At 34.2% G+C, this 17620-nt stretch overlaps 2 protein-coding genes across 9 annotated transcripts in view; both read right to left on the bottom strand.

Annotated features, from left to right (window-relative positions):
• Positions 1 to 17620, bottom strand: part of LOC139484982 (FHF complex subunit HOOK-interacting protein 1B-like) — a 626211-nt gene that overhangs the window by 154806 nt on the left and 453785 nt on the right. For 2 of the 3 annotated variants that reach the window (XR_011655220.1, XR_011655219.1), the window contains one exon: positions 17429 to 17540. The exons of the other annotated variant lie outside the window; for it this stretch is intronic. The gene's annotated coding sequence lies outside the window, so the exon portion shown is untranslated. The remainder of the gene's footprint in view (positions 1 to 17428; positions 17541 to 17620) is intronic. 3 annotated transcript variants of the gene reach the window in all.
• The window catches only part of LOC139484983 (CUB and sushi domain-containing protein 1-like), a 46308-nt gene that overhangs the window by 14930 nt on the left and 13758 nt on the right, over positions 1 to 17620 (bottom strand). For 2 of the 6 annotated variants that reach the window (XM_071269059.1, XM_071269062.1), the window contains exons 5-18: positions 16308 to 16373; positions 14389 to 14568; positions 13327 to 13506; positions 12266 to 12445; positions 11205 to 11384; positions 10144 to 10323; positions 9083 to 9262; positions 8022 to 8201; positions 6961 to 7140; positions 5901 to 6080; positions 4075 to 4254; positions 2918 to 3097; positions 1431 to 1610; positions 237 to 422 (exon numbers count right to left, since the gene is read on the bottom strand). In XM_071269059.1, the coding sequence (XP_071125160.1) occupies positions 237 to 422; positions 1431 to 1610; positions 2918 to 3097; positions 4075 to 4254; positions 5901 to 6080; positions 6961 to 7140; positions 8022 to 8201; positions 9083 to 9262; positions 10144 to 10323; positions 11205 to 11384; positions 12266 to 12445; positions 13327 to 13506; positions 14389 to 14568; positions 16308 to 16373 (2412 nt within the window). The remainder of the gene's footprint in view (positions 1 to 236; positions 423 to 1430; positions 1611 to 2917; positions 3098 to 4074; positions 4255 to 5900; positions 6081 to 6960; positions 7141 to 8021; positions 8202 to 9082; positions 9263 to 10143; positions 10324 to 11204; positions 11385 to 12265; positions 12446 to 13326; positions 13507 to 14388; positions 14569 to 16307; positions 16374 to 17620) is intronic. The other 4 variants (XM_071269061.1, XM_071269060.1, XM_071269063.1 and 1 more) reach the window with 4 other exon arrangements.

The following is a 17620-nucleotide window of genomic DNA, read 5'->3' as shown; positions in this document are numbered from 1 at the left end:
TCTGCCTACATATTTTTTTTTTGTCATAAAAAAAAGTAAAATCAGAAAATTACTGAACTCCGAGGAAAATCTAAAACGGAAAGTTCAAATGATAAAACACATCAAACGAATGGACAGCAACTGTCTTATTCCTGACCTTGTACAGCCATTTTCAAATGGAGAAATTATGTTTACGCCTTAAAAAAGAAATATCGTGTACGATATTTATATAAAAAGTGTCAACCAAGTGTTCTTACCGCATACTGGGGGACTTCCACTCCAGGTTTTATCATACTGACATTGACGAGTCAGGTCACCAGACTTCAATTCAAAGCCAATGGTACAAGCGTAAGTTATTGTGCCTTGGTAGTTTTTACCAGTCTCAGCAGTTATAGTAGCGAAGTTTATTGGCGCAATCCTAAGGTCTGGACAAGCTACTGCTTCTACAAAAGTATAAATCTCTAATTCATCATTTTCATAGAGTTGCTTGATTGATTAATGAAATATTTGCAATTAGGTGATAATACATAATTATGAATGGTTGATCTTTAAAACAACTTCTAGGTACTTATAAAAAGGTTAGACTAATGGAAATAAAAAAAAACCCATCAGAACAGAACAAAATGGCTCTATATGATTTCTTTTGACAAATAAGACAATTTAACTAACTAAACCAACAAATCAAAATTGCCCGAGGATGACCTTAGTATATCTTCGTTTCTCTATCTTTTGTGTTATTTTCACATTTCCTAACCGGTGCGAGTAAAATATTTCTCCGCACTAGTGAAAAATCTGTTTTCGGTAAATGATTGGTTGAAATTTAATTGTTACGTTTTCTTCTGAATTTTCATATTGTGACGTCATGAAAAAAGGCGAGCATGGCTGATGACGTCATATCGAAAGTACACAACTTTCCTCTCATTTTTTTTAAAAGGAAAGAATAAAATAATTCCATCACTGTAACTCGTGTATTACGACATTTCTCCACTCTTAACAGTAAAAGTTTGATTATTAAAAAAAACTCGTCAAGTCTAGTTGTGGAATCTTTATTTCCTTGCAAGAATCCTCATAATTTGATTTTGAATTTTGGATATAGTGTAATTGAACGATTTTATTTTCTATTGAAAGAAACATGTATTTGATTAAATTCGAAAACCTCTTTACTTTATAGTAAATCTGCCTACATATTTTTTTTTGTCATAAAAAAAAGTAAAATCAAAAAAATACTGAACTCCGAGGAAAATCTAAAACGGAAAGTTCCTAATAAAACGGCATAATCAAATGATAAAACACATCAAACAAATGGACAGCAATTGTCTTATTCCTGGTCTTGTACAGGCATTTTCAAATGGAAAAAATATGTTTACGCCTTAAAAAAGAAATATCGTGTACGATATCTATATCAAAAGTGTACGATATTTATATCAAAAGTGTCAACCAAGTGTCCTTACCGCAGACTGGAGGACTTCCACTCCAGGCTTTATCATCCTGACATTGACGAGTCAGGTCACCAGACTTCAATTCATAGCCTGTGTTACAAGCGTAAGTTATTCTGTCTTGGTAGTTTTTACCAGTCTCAGCAGTTATAGTAGCAAAGTGTACTGGAGCAAGGTCTGGACAAGCTATTACCTCTACAATAGTATTAAACTCTAATTCACAAAGTTCATAGAGTTGCTTGATTGAATCATGAAATATTTCCAATTATGTGATAATACAAACTATAAATGGTTGATCTTTGAAACAACTTCCAAGTACTTACAATAAAGTAAGAGTAAAGGAAATAAAAAAAACATCAATCAGAAAAGTACAAAATTGCTATATATGATTTGTTTTTTTTACAAATAAGACAAATTAACTAACAAAACCAAAAAATCAAAATTGCTCGAGGGTGACCTTACCGTTTCTCAAATGATATCGGATATGTTCCTTACGTCGTAACTACAATCCCCTTCCCTTTCATAAATGTGACCTTCCGAATTATACTATTTACCGGATTCGTTATCTCCAAAGCAACACGACGGGTGCCACATGTGGAGCAGGATCTGCTAACCCTTCCGGAGCACCTGAGATCACCCCTAGTTTTTGGTGGGGTTCGTGTTGTTTATTGTTTAGTTTTCTATCAATCTAATTAAAAACCGATCTCTCATCGTTCCTGTTTCTGATATGTCGCGTGGGAGATCTAACGAAACCCGCTTTGAGGTCACATGTGAGTGACCTCGTAGGTGTGTCTTTTTTGACCAATGAAATTGAGTCTTCCACGATCTTGGAAGTTTAACGTAAGGCAAAGGGATGTAACTCATTTTATTTACGACGAAATCGTCAGTCATAATAATTCATAAACTTTTTTGATTGGCTTGTTAATAGGTCGTCAACTCATTTGCATATCTTTATAAATTCATGACGTTTAGTTCACTCACATGTGACCTCAAAGCCGGTTTCGTTAGATCTCCCACGCGACATATCAGAAAGGAGCGATGAGAGATCGGTTTTTAATTAGATTGGTTTTCTATGGTGTGTCATGTGTACTATTGTTTGTCTGTTTGTCCTTTTCATTTTTAGCCATGGCGTTGTCAGTTTATTTTCGATTAATGAGTTTGACTGTCCCTCTGGTATCTTTCGTCTCTCTTAGTATATCTATGTTTCCTGCCTACACATTTTCTTTGGTCATGAATAAAAGTATAATCAGAAAAAAACTCCGAGAAAAATAAAAAACGGAAAGTCCCGAATCAAACGGCATAATTAAATGATAAAACACATCATACGAATGGACAACAACTGTCTTGTTCCTGGCCTTGTACAGACATTTTCGAATGTAGAAATTAAGCTTACGCCTTCTTTAAAAAGAAATTTCGTGTACGATATTTATATTAAAAGTGTACGATATTTATATTAAAAGTGTACGATATTTATATCAAAAGTGTCAACCAAGTGTCCTTACCGCAGACTGGAGGACTTCCACTCCAGGCTTTATCATCCTGACATTGACGAGTCAGGTCACTAGACTTCAATTCATAGCCTGTGTTACAAGCGTAAGTTATTCTGTCTTGGTAGTTTTTACCAGTCTCAGCAGTTATAGTGGCGAAGTTTACTGGAGCAAGGTCTGGACAAGCTACTACCTCTACAATAGTATCAAACTCTAATTCATAAAGTTCACAGAGTTGCTTGATTGAATAATGAAATATTTCCAATTAGGTGATAATAATAATTATGAATTGTTGATCTTTGAAACAACTTCCAAGTACTTACAATAAAGTAAGAGTAATGGAAATAAACAAACAAACAATCAGAACAGTATAAAATTGCTATCTATATTTTTTTTTGACAAATAAGACAAATTAACTGGTACCGTGTTCACACTATAAAAATCTGCACCGGGTCGAACCCGTGTTAATTAACCCAAATTAATTACATCAGTTCACACTTGATAAAAATTAACCCCGTTTGGAATTTTCCCTCTCAACAAAAATAGATATGTTAAGCGCCAAATGTGTAACCCACATCTGTCCACTGTACATATTTTACTCATATTTACATTTTCCTTTTCATCACAGTTGCATTTTTTCGAGTTCTGAAATTTTTTCTCGAACTCCCGTCATTTTATCCAAATTGCACCCATTTCGCCCACAAAAAAGCGAAGCAAATCTTATAGGTTTCATCTTTTGCCATTATGCAGTTTCTTTTTATCAACATAAAAAAAAAACCTAAACTTATATCCCTCTTTTTACAACTTATTTAATATGGGTTATATGTAATCATACGTGACCAAGTAAACAAGTTTACTCGAGATCTATCAAAATTTGACATCATTCGATATTTAATTCGAAAACCTCTTAATTTTATAGTAAATCTGCCTACATATTTTTTGGTAAAAAAAAAGTAAAATCAGAAAAATACTGAACTCCGTGGAAAATTCAAAACGGAAAGTCCCTAACCAAATGTCATAATCAAATGATAAAACACATCAAGCAAATGGACAACAACTGTCGTATTCTTCACTTGGTACAAACATTTTCAAATGTAAACATTATGCTTAGGCCTTTAAAAAGAATATTGTGTACGATATTAATATCAAAAGTGTCAACCAAGTGTTCTTACCGCAGACTGGAGGACTTCCACTCCAGGCTTTATCATCCTGACATTGACGAGTCCGGTCACCAGACTTCAATTCATAGCCTGTGTTACAAGCGTAAGTTATTCTGTCTTGGTAGTTTTTACCAGTCTCAGCAGTTATAGTGGCGAAGTTTACTGGAGCAAGGTCTGGACATGCTACTACCTCTACAATAGTATTAAACTCTAATTCATAAAGTTCATAGAATTGCTTGATTGAATAATGTAATATTTTTTAAAAGTATCTAAATATGAATGATTATCAATAGTTGATATTTGGAAACATCGCAATATCAGTACTTAAAATCAAGTAGAAATAATAGAAAACAAAAACACAAAAACACAAAAACACAAGAATGTACCAAATTCCGATATTAATTTTCCATGATAAAGATTGTGTATTATTCGCTGTAAGAATCAATTGATTGATTTTATTTCGATTGAAAGAAGCATGGATTTGATTATATTTTTCAAATCCTCTTCATTCTATACAAAGATCCACATACACATTTTCCCATAACTTATACTAAAATCTTAAGGAGCATTAACTACGATATATGAAAAAGAATATTAATTTTGTCAAAATAAGCTAAGAAACATCGCAAATAATTGTTTTTCTTGCAAGTGAGTCTCGACCTAATTGAATCTGAATTCATGTGACCTTCAAGTTCATCCCTTACCTCTAGTTTGGTTAAGCATGCATTTTGCGTTTCAGTTAGTTACTAAAAGGAAACGAATGTCAACATGGAATGTGAAACAGGGGTAAGATATTTGATTGACTGATTCGATCTACAAAAAACTCATTTGTTTGCCATCTAATAATATCTTTATCTATGTCTCTATAGGTTTATATGACCGTAGCAGTCTTCGGAGGTCATTTCTATGGTTAATTACATAGCGTCTAGACTACAATACACACAACATATGCTTATACATATTATAGAGTTCATGATTGGAAAATCAAATATGAGAATTTTAATCAAATCGGTGAACAGGAATTTGACAGTTAATGCCGCTTTAAGAAATTAGATATCTAGAGTATATACGATCCTACGACCTGTTGTTGCACGCCTTTGCATTTTGATAGATACGTTGTTCAAGTTTAAATTCAGTGTTTCAATACCATTAAAACAAGAAACTGATTTTTGTTGTCAATTTCAAATAATGTTACGGTCGATTAAAAATGAAAAAAGGTGTTTGATTGAATAATGAAATACTTCAATGAGGTGATTATACATAACCATAAATGTTTGATCTTTGAAATTACTTCCATAAGTACTTGAAATAACTAAGAATAATAGAAAATAAAAAAAACGCATGACAGTACAAAATAGCGATATATAATTTTGTTTGGACAAATAAGACAAACTATTTAACTAAACCAACACATCAAAATTGCTCAAGGATGGCTCTAGTATATCTTTGTTTCCTTGCACAAAATCCTCATACTAGTAATTTGATTTTGAATTTTTGGATATAATGCAATTGAACGATTTTATTTTTTATTGAAAGACACATGTGTTAGATTGAATTCGAAAAGTCTTCATTTTATAGTAAATCTGCCTACACATTTGTTGTGGTCATAAAAAAAAAAAAAAAATCAGAAAAATACTGAACTCCGAGGAAAATTCAAAACGGAAAGTCCATAATCAAATGGCATAATCAAATGACAAAACTCATCAAACAAATGGACAACAACTGTCATATTCCTGACTTGGTACATGCATTTTCAAATGTAGAAATTATGCTTACGCCTTTAAAAAGAAATATTGTGTACGATATTGATATTAAAATTGTCAACCAATATTTCTTACCGCAGACTGGGGGACTTCCACTCCAGGCTTTATCATCCTGACATTGACGAGTCAGGTCACCAGACTTCAATTCATAGCCTGTGTTACAAGCGTAAGTTATTGTGCCTTGGTAGTTTTTACCAGTCTCAGCAGTTATAGTAGCAAAGTTTACTGGAGCAAGGTCTGGACAAGCTATTATCTCTACAATAGAATAAAACTCTAATTCACAAAGTTGTTTGATTGAATAATGTTTTAATACAAGTACTAGTAGTTAATTATGAATGATTACGAATAATTAATTTTTTTCTCAATTTGGTTTATTAAAAATTAAAACCATTAAATACTAGCTATCGTATCATGCTTGTTCATGTCGGTGCAGTTTATTGACTTTATATGCCATTGTTTTTCTCATCGTTGAGATCGTACTATTGCCTATAATTTCTTTCCTCCACTTCATTTGAACTTTTGTACATCGCTTCTCATTGGCAATCATACCAAACCTCCTATTTTTTTATATTTGTACTTGGGAAATGTGTATACACATATTTTTAATTATGTATTCCTAAGCCTTAGGAGTAAAAGGGGGACAAAAGATACCAGAGAGACATTCAAAATTATAAATCGAAAATAAACTGACAACGCCATGGACAAAAATGAAAAAGACAAACAGACAAAGAATATTACACATGACACAACATATAAAACTCAAAAATAAGCAACACGAACCCCACCAAAAGCTGGGGATGATCTCAGGTGCTCCAGAAGGGTAAGCAGATCCTGCTCCATATGTGGCACCCGTCGTGTTGCTCATGTTATAACCAATCCGGTAAATAGTATAATTCGGTAGGTCACATTCATGAAAGGGAAGGGGATTGTAGTTACGATGTAAGGAACATATCCGATATCATGTGTGAAACGGCTATTCCATAACAGTCAACCAACTCGTGATGGCGTCCGTACAATTTACGCAGGGATGACTTCAACTTCACCATTTGGAACTCTTGGTTTAATAGCTTCCTTGTGAGCAGCAACAAATATCTTGTACGATCTTTGTATTTAATTATCTATACAGTGTTCTTACCGCAGACTGGAGGACTTCCACTCCAGCTTTCATCGGCCAAACATTCACGAATCAGGTCACCAGACTTCAATTCATAGCCGGTGTTACAAGCGTAAGTTATTGTGCCTTGGTAGTTTTTACCAGTCTCAGCAGTTATAGTAGCAAAGTTTACTGGAGCAAGGTCTGGACAAGCTACTATCTCTACAATAGAATAAAACTCTAATTCATAAAGTTGTTTGATTGAATAATGTTTTAATTCAAGTACTAGTAGTTAATTATGAATGATTACGAATAATTATTTTTTTTCTCAATTTGGTTTATAAAAAAATTAAAACCATTAAATACTAGCTATCGTATCATGCTTGTTCATGTCGGTGCAGTTTATTGACTTTATATGCCATTGTTTTTCTCATCGTTGAGATCGTACTATTGCCTATAATTTCTTTCCTCCACTTCATTTGAACTTTTGTACATCGCTTCTCATTGGCAATCATACCAAACCTCCTATTTTTTTATATTTGTACTTGGGAAATGTGTATACACATATTTTTAATTATGTATTCCTAAGCCTTAGGAGTAAAAGGGGGACACAAGATACCAGAGAGACATTCAAAATTATAAATCGAAAATAAACTGACAACGCCATGGACAAAAATGAAAAAGACAAACAGACAAAGAATATTACACATGACACAACATATAAAACTCAAAAATAAGCAACACGAACCCCACCAAAAGCTGGGGATGATCTCAGGTGCTCCAGAAGGGTAAGCAGATCCTGCTCCATATGTGGCACCCGTCGTGTTGCTCATGTTATAACCAATCCGGTAAATAGTATAATTCGGTAGGTCACATTCATGAAAGGGAAGGGGATTGTAGTTACGATGTAAGGAACATATCCGATATCATGTGCGAAACGGCTATTCCATAACAGTCAACCAACTCGTGATGGCGTCCGTACAATTTACGCAGGGATGACTTCAACTTCACCATTTGGAACTCTTGGTTTAATAGCTTCCTTGTGAGCAGCAACAAATATCTTGTACGATCTTTGTATTTAATTATCTATACAGTGTTCTTACCGCAGACTGGAGGACTTCCACTCCAGCTTTCATCGGCCAAACATTCACGAATCAGGTCACCAGACTTCAATTCATAGCCGGTGTTACAAGCGTAAGTTATTGTGCCTTGGTAGTTTTTACCAGTCTCAGCAGTTATAGTAGCAAAGTTTACTGGAGCAAGGTCTGGACAAGCTACTATCTCTACAATAGAATAAAACTCTAATTCATAAAGTTGTTTGATTGAATAATGTTTTAATACAAGTACTAGTAGTTAATTATGAATGATTACGAATAATTAATTTTTTTCTCAATTTGGTTTATGAAAAAATTAAAACCATTAAATACTAGCTATCGTATCATGCTTGTTCATGTCGGTGCAGTTTATTGACTTTATATGCCATTGTTTTTCTCATCGTTGAGATCGTACTATTGGCTATAATTTCTTTCCTCCACTTCATTTGAACTTTTGTACATCGCTTCTCATTGGCAATCATACCAAACCTCCTATTTTTTTATATTTGTACTTGGGAAATGTGTATACACATATTTTTAATTATGTATTCCTAAGCCTTAGGAGTAAAAGGGGGACACAAGATACCAGAGAGACATTCAAAATTATAAATCGAAAATAAACTGACAACGCCATGGACAAAAATGAAAAAGACAAACAGACAAAGAATATTACACATGACACAACATATAAAACTCAAAAATAAGCAACACGAACCCCACCAAAAGCTGGGGATGATCTCAGGTGCTCCAGAAGGGTAAGCAGATCCTGCTCCATATGTGGCACCCGTCGTGTTGCTCATGTTATAACCAATCCGGTAAATAGTATAATTCGGTAGGTCACATTCATGAAAGGGAAGGGGATTGTAGTTACGATGTAAGGAACATATCCGATATCATGTGTGAAACGGCTATTCCATAACAGTCAACCAACTCGTGATGGCGTCCGTACAATTTACGCAGGGATGACTTCAACTTCACCATTTGGAACTCTTGGTTTAATAGCTTCCTTGTGAGCAGCAACAAATATCTTGTACGATCTTTGTATTTAATTATCTATACAGTGTTCTTACCGCAGACTGGAGGACTTCCACTCCAGCTTTCATCGGCCAAACATTCACGAATCAGGTCACCAGACTTCAATTCATAGCCGGTGTTACAAGCGTAAGTTATTGTGCCTTGGTAGTTTTTACCAGTCTCAGCAGTTATAGTAGCAAAGTTTACTGGAGCAAGGTCTGGACAAGCTACTATCTCTACAATAGAATAAAACTCTAATTCATAAAGTTGTTTGATTGAATAATGTTTTAATACAAGTACTAGTAGTTAATTATGAATGATTACGAATAATTAATTTTTTTCTCAATTTGGTTTATGAAAAAATTAAAACCATTAAATACTAGCTATCGTATCATGCTTGTTCATGTCGGTGCAGTTTATTGACTTTATATGCCATTGTTTTTCTCATCGTTGAGATCGTACTATTGCCTATAATTTCTTTCCTCCACTTCATTTGAACTTTTGTACATCGCTTCTCATTGGCAATCATACCAAACCTCCTATTTTTTTATATTTGTACTTGGGAAATGTGTATACACATATTTTTAATTATGTATTCCTAAGCCTTAGGAGTAAAAGGGGGACACAAGATACCAGAGAGACATTCAAAATTATAAATCGAAAATAAACTGACAACGCCATGGACAAAAATGAAAAAGACAAACAGACAAAGAATATTACACATGACACAACATATAAAACTCAAAAATAAGCAACACGAACCCCACCAAAAGCTGGGGATGATCTCAGGTGCTCCAGAAGGGTAAGCAGATCCTGCTCCATATGTGGCACCCGTCGTGTTGCTCATGTTATAACCAATCCGGTAAATAGTATAATTCGGTAGGTCACATTCATGAAAGGGAAGGGGATTGTAGTTACGATGTAAGGAACATATCCGATATCATGTGTGAAACGGCTATTCCATAACAGTCAACCAACTCGTGATGGCGTCCGTACAATTTACGCAGGGATGACTTCAACTTCACCATTTGGAACTCTTGGTTTAATAGCTTCCTTGTGAGCAGCAACAAATATCTTGTACGATCTTTGTATTTAATTATCTATACAGTGTTCTTACCGCAGACTGGAGGACTTCCACTCCAGCTTTCATCGGCCAAACATTCACGAATCAGGTCACCAGACTTCAATTCATAGCCGGTGTTACAAGCGTAAGTTATTGTGCCTTGGTAGTTTTTACCAGTCTCAGCAGTTATAGTAGCAAAGTTTACTGGAGCAAGGTCTGGACAAGCTACTATCTCTACAATAGAATAAAACTCTAATTCATAAAGTTGTTTGATTGAATAATGTTTTAATACAAGTACTAGTAGTTAATTATGAATGATTACGAATAATTAATTTTTTTCTCAATTTGGTTTATGAAAAAATTAAAACCATTAAATACTAGCTATCGTATCATGCTTGTTCATGTCGGTGCAGTTTATTGACTTTATATGCCATTGTTTTTCTCATCGTTGAGATCGTACTATTGCCTATAATTTCTTTCCTCCACTTCATTTGAACTTTTGTACATCGCTTCTCATTGGCAATCATACCAAACCTCCTATTTTTTTATATTTGTACTTGGGAAATGTGTATACACATATTTTTAATTATGTATTCCTAAGCCTTAGGAGTAAAAGGGGGACACAAGATACCAGAGAGACATTCAAAATTATAAATCGAAAATAAACTGACAACGCCATGGACAAAAATGAAAAAGACAAACAGACAAAGAATATTACACATGACACAACATATAAAACTCAAAAATAAGCAACACGAACCCCACCAAAAGCTGGGGATGATCTCAGGTGCTCCAGAAGGGTAAGCAGATCCTGCTCCATATGTGGCACCCGTCGTGTTGCTCATGTTATAACCAATCCGGTAAATAGTATAATTCGGTAGGTCACATTCATGAAAGGGAAGGGGATTGTAGTTACGATGTAAGGAACATATCCGATATCATGTGTGAAACGGCTATTCCATAACAGTCAACCAACTCGTGATGGCGTCCGTACAATTTACGCAGGGATGACTTCAACTTCACCATTTGGAACTCTTGGTTTAATAGCTTCCTTGTGAGCAGCAACAAATATCTTGTACGATCTTTGTATTTAATTATCTATACAGTGTTCTTACCGCAGACTGGAGGACTTCCACTCCAGCTTTCATCGGCCAAACATTCACGAATCAGGTCACCAGACTTCAATTCATAGCCGGTGTTACAAGCGTAAGTTATTGTGCCTTGGTAGTTTTTACCAGTCTCAGCAGTTATAGTAGCAAAGTTTACTGGAGCAAGGTCTGGACAAGCTACTATCTCTACAATAGAATAAAACTCTAATTCATAAAGTTGTTTGATTGAATAATGTTTTAATACAAGTACTAGTAGTTAATTATGAATGATTACGAATAATTAATTTTTTTCTCAATTTGGTTTATGAAAAAATTAAAACCATTAAATACTAGCTATCGTATCATGCTTGTTCATGTCGGTGCAGTTTATTGACTTTATATGCCATTGTTTTTCTCATCGTTGAGATCGTACTATTGCCTATAATTTCTTTCCTCCACTTCATTTGAACTTTTGTACATCGCTTCTCATTGGCAATCATACCAAACCTCCTATTTTTTTATATTTGTACTTGGGAAATGTGTATACACATATTTTTAATTATGTATTCCTAAGCCTTAGGAGTAAAAGGGGGACACAAGATACCAGAGAGACATTCAAAATTATAAATCGAAAATAAACTGACAACGCCATGGACAAAAATGAAAAAGACAAACAGACAAAGAATATTACACATGACACAACATATAAAACTCAAAAATAAGCAACACGAACCCCACCAAAAGCTGGGGATGATCTCAGGTGCTCCAGAAGGGTAAGCAGATCCTGCTCCATATGTGGCACCCGTCGTGTTGCTCATGTTATAACCAATCCGGTAAATAGTATAATTCGGTAGGTCACATTCATGAAAGGGAAGGGGATTGTAGTTACGATGTAAGGAACATATCCGATATCATGTGTGAAACGGCTATTCCATAACAGTCAACCAACTCGTGATGGCGTCCGTACAATTTACGCAGGGATGACTTCAACTTCACCATTTGGAACTCTTGGTTTAATAGCTTCCTTGTGAGCAGCAACAAATATCTTGTACGATCTTTGTATTTAATTATCTATACAGTGTTCTTACCGCAGACTGGAGGACTTCCACTCCAGCTTTCATCGGCCAAACATTCACGAATCAGGTCACCAGACTTCAATTCATAGCCGGTGTTACAAGCGTAAGTTATTGTGCCTTGGTAGTTTTTACCAGTCTCAGCAGTTATAGTAGCAAAGTTTACTGGAGCAAGGTCTGGACAAGCTACTATCTCTACAATAGAATAAAACTCTAATTCATAAAGTTGTTTGATTGAATAATGTTTTAATACAAGTACTAGTAGTTAATTATGAATGATTACGAATAATTAATTTTTTTCTCAATTTGGTTTATAAAAAAATTAAAACCATTAAATACTAGCTATCGTATCATGCTTGTTCATGTCGGTGCAGTTTATTGACTTTATATGCCATTGTTTTTCTCATCGTTGAGATCGTACTATTGCCTATAATTTCTTTCCTCCACTTCATTTGAACTTTTGTACATCGCTTCTCATTGGCAATCATACCAAACCTCCTATTTTTTTATATTTGTACTTGGGAAATGTGTATACACATATTTTTAATTATGTATTCCTAAGCCTTAGGAGTAAAAGGGGGACACAAGATACCAGAGAGACATTCAAAATTATAAATCGAAAATAAACTGACAACGCCATGGACAAAAATGAAAAAGACAAACAGACAAAGAATATTACACATGACACAACATATAAAACTCAAAAATAAGCAACACGAACCCCACCAAAAGCTGGGGATGATCTCAGGTGCTCCAGAAGGGTAAGCAGATCCTGCTCCATATGTGGCACCCGTCGTGTTGCTCATGTTATAACCAATCCGGTAAATAGTATAATTCGGTAGGTCACATTCATGAAAGGGAAGGGGATTGTAGTTACGATGTAAGGAACATATCCGATATCATGTGTGAAACGGCTATTCCATAACAGTCAACCAACTCGTGATGGCGTCCGTACAATTTACGCAGGGATGACTTCAACTTCACCATTTGGAACTCTTGGTTTAATAGCTTCCTTGTGAGCAGCAACAAATATCTTGTACGATCTTTGTATTTAATTATCTATACAGTGTTCTTACCGCAGACTGGAGGACTTCCACTCCAGCTTTCATCGGCCAAACATTCACGAATCAGGTCACCAGACTTCAATTCATAGCCGGTGTTACAAGCGTAAGTTATTGTGCCTTGGTAGTTTTTACCAGTCTCATCAGTTATAGTAGCAAAGTTTACTGGAGCAAGGTCTGGACAAGCTACTATCTCTACAATAGAATAAAACTCTAATTCATAAAGTTGTTTGATTGAATAATGTTTTAATACAAGTACTAGTAGTTAATTATGAATGATTACGAATAATTAATTTTTTTCTCAATTTGGTTTATAAAAAAATTAAAACCATTAAATACTAGCTATCGTATCATGCTTGTTCATGTCGGTGCAGTTTATTGACTTTATATGCCATTGTTTTTCTCATCGTTGAGATCGTACTATTGCCTATAATTTCTTTCCTCCACTTCATTTGAACTTTTGTACATCGCTTCTCATTGGCAATCATACCAAACCTCCTATTTTTTTTATATTTGTACTTGGGAAATGTGTATACACATATTTTTAATTATGTATTCCTAAGCCTTAGGAGTAAAAGAGGGACAAAAGATACCAGAGAGACATTCAAAATTATAAATCGAAAATAAACTGACAACGCCATGGACAAAAATGAAAAAGACAAACAGACAAACAATCGTACACATGACACAACATATAAAACTTAAAAATAAGCAACACGAACCCCACCAAAAGCTGGGGATGATCTCAGGTGCTCCAGAAGGGTAAGCAGATCCTGCTCCATATGTGGCACCCGTCGTGTTGCTCATGTTATAACCAATCCGGTAAATAGTATAATTCGGTAGGTCACATTCATGAAAGGGAAGGGGATTGTAGTTACGATGTAAGGAACATATCCGGTATCATGTGTGAAACGGCTTTTCCATAACAGTCAACCAACTCGTGATGGCGTCCGTAAAATTTACGAAGGGATGACTTCAACTTCACCATTTGGAACTCTTGGTTTAATAGCTTTCTTGTGAGCAGCAACAAATATCTTGTACGATCTTTGTATTTAATTATCTATACAGTGTTCTTACCGCACACTGGAGGACTTCCACTCCAGCTTTCATCGGCCAAACATTCACGAATCAGGTCACCAGACTTCAATTCATAGCCGGTGTTACAAGCATAAGTTATATTGTCTTGGTAGTTTGTACCAGTCTCAGCAGTTATAGTAGTGAAATTTACTGGAGCAAGGTCTGGACAAGCTATTACCTCTGTAATAGTATTAACTTCATATTTATTAATGAAATATGTTAAGTAGTAAATGAATGATTATCAATTGTTGATTTTTGAAGAAAATGCATTATAAGTACTTAAAAAATGTGATAGAAAACAAAAGCACACAAGAATTTAGAAAATTCCGATATCAACTTAACATGATATAGATTATGTATTTTTTGCTATATAAACCAGTAGATTGATTTTATTTTCGATTGAAAGTGACATAATTTGATTATATTTTTCAAAACCTCATCCTTCTATAAAAAATTCAAATACCCATTGTTTCCATAATTTAAGTTAAAATGGGTACGAGATATGAAAAAGGAATATGTTTCTTTTCAATCATCAATGAAAGTTTAATTTTGTCAAAATAAGCTAAGAAACAGAAGATAATAGTTTTACTTGCAAGTGAATAACTTGACCTCATTTAATTCGTATTCATGTGACCTCCAAATTAATTCCTTACCCTGAGTTTGGTTACGCATGCATTTTGCGTGTTTGGTAATTAAAAGGAAAGGACTGTTAAGATTGAATGTGAAACATGGGTAAAACATTTGATAGACTGATCTACAAAAACTAGTTTATTTTTTTATCTATGTATATGTATGTCTATATCTATATCTCTATCTGGTAATATGACCGTTTGCAGTCATCGAAGGTCACCTCAATGGTTAATTACATGGCGTCCTCACTAAAATGCACACAAAATATGCTGATGTATATTATCGAGTTCATGCATTAGAAATCGTTTATTTTAGCCTTCGGGAAAACGTTTTACTATGTTAAAAAAAAAATATGAGAATTTGAGTCAATAGTTTAAATACAATTATGTATAATACTATATAGTATATACCTTTTATAATCCGTGGATACAAGGTTTGAATGTGTTAGATTGACAGTGAGTTTGTATCCAGTCGTCCTGGTGTAGGGGTATATATCGTGGTATCATTTGATGAAGGTCTTCAGTTCGATTCCGAGCACAGACACTGGACATTTGATGTTTTTTTTCTACATTAAAGTTGGTGTTCCTTTCTAATTATTTATTCGACATTCCCGCCAAAATATTACAGAACAAAAATCATGCAAAACAAAGAAACTCGAGGTAGGCTGCTCTGGTAAGGGTGAAGCCCCTTAGACTTTTAGTTGGGATGTAAATTTAAAGACGCGTGACTCATTCTTAAAACGAAAGAATGTGTTCAGCTAAAAATCTACGCGAATTTAAATGCAGTGACCTCATAATTAATGTGAATATTTTCTAATATGGAATTTATCGTAAATTAATTTTATTAGATATACATCTCATTTAAATTCCATTAACTTTTTTTTAAGTTAAATCACCACATAATGTTCATTGCATCTGATAACAAGTAATTACATTAATTATTCCCTAAAAATGTTTTTTTAATAATGAAATCAACTTAACATTTAACATTGTAGATTCGGTTTACTTTTAACTAAAATAGATATTAGCATGCAATCGTATTATGTATATAACAAGTAACAATTCATGCAATCTATGTCTTGTTACAATGCAATAGGCCGAGATACAAATGTTAGATATGGCGATTAATGCCATTCTATCACCGAGACGAGAGCATTATTATAGTTAGTAATATATATATTATCAAAGCTATTATTTTCCCAGTGTATTGCATTAGATTTTGACCACTTCAGGAAATTGTGTTGCTGTAACTAATGTTCAAGTCTAATGAATTATTTATATTTAACTTACGTTCTTCACATGGACTTTCACAAGGCGTACACAAAGCTGCGTCACTTGGCACAACATCGGTAGTACCTGGTATAGATAAAAAAAAATATATTAAATAAGAATAAAATGTATTGCAAGATTTCAGTTCTCTGTTTCTGTGTACTTTATACATGTTAATATGAATATGATAAATGTCTCTTCAACTTATGTCTAATGTCTATCAATTTTATAGTTATTATCAGTTAAAAGCGGTGTTACCAGCATGAAAAGGAACATTGTAAATAGCTAGACAGTAATTGCACTCATTTTGATGTCCTCTCTTCGTCATTTGCTGTTCAATTGCTTCTTCCAATATTTTCAATTTACTTCGAAAGTTACTTCGATAAGCGCGATGTCTATTATACTCCAGTGAACAAATCCAAACGTGCACGGGACTAACAACATTTTCTCAAAGGAAAAAATAAAAGCCTAATGCCAGTAAAAAAATGATTCCCACTTTTCAGCTAGTAAAATATTTTGAAATACATCTACATTAAAAAAAAATCCCTTACTGACGCATTTTACCATCAGGTTCTTATTCATAAGATTCTTACATCCTTCAACAATGCTTTACAGTAACACCATTCAATTTAACAATTTGAAGAATGCAAATGACTAGAAAATTTAATGTTTTATAATTGTTTTCATACACGAAAAAGACGAGCATTCGAAACAAAAGCCGACACTCTCCGTAACAAGAATGTTTCCATAGTGCACGAATGATCAAAGAATGGAAATGAGGAATATGTCAAAGAGACAACAACCAAACAAAAAAGCCGATAACAGAAAAAAGCCATTATTGGATCTTCAACATATGAGAAAAATCCGCATCCAGAGACAGGATTCAGTTTGTCTCAAAATAAAATAATGTACTGGTTCAGTGAAAATAGATCTCATACTTTACTCAAGAACTGAACTTATACAATTAATAAAATTTAAAAAAAAAAACACACAAAACTAACAATTGGCCAAAGGCTCCATAATTGGGACAGGCGAAAATATGCAGTAGAGTTCAACATGTTTTGTGAGATCTGAACATTCCTCCTTGAACAGAAACTTTACCCTGAAACGAGACAGACGGACTGCCAGACGGATCCACTGACCAAAATACATAAATGCATCAACACATATATTTAAATAAAGACAATAGTAGTATACCGCTGTTCGAAACTCATAAATAGATTGAGAAAAAAAAATCCGGGTTACAAACTAAAACTGAGGGAAATGTATCAAATATAGGAGCAGAACAGCGACACAACAGACACACAACATTAGAAACGAACTATAATATAACA

The sequence above is a fragment of the Mytilus edulis genome, chromosome 8 (genome assembly GCF_963676685.1).
Source record: "Mytilus edulis chromosome 8, xbMytEdul2.2, whole genome shotgun sequence".
Lineage (NCBI taxonomy): Eukaryota > Metazoa > Mollusca > Bivalvia > Mytilida > Mytilidae > Mytilus > Mytilus edulis.
Note: the sequence above shows the minus strand (reverse complement) of the source record. Positions and strands in the feature narration are given on the sequence as shown.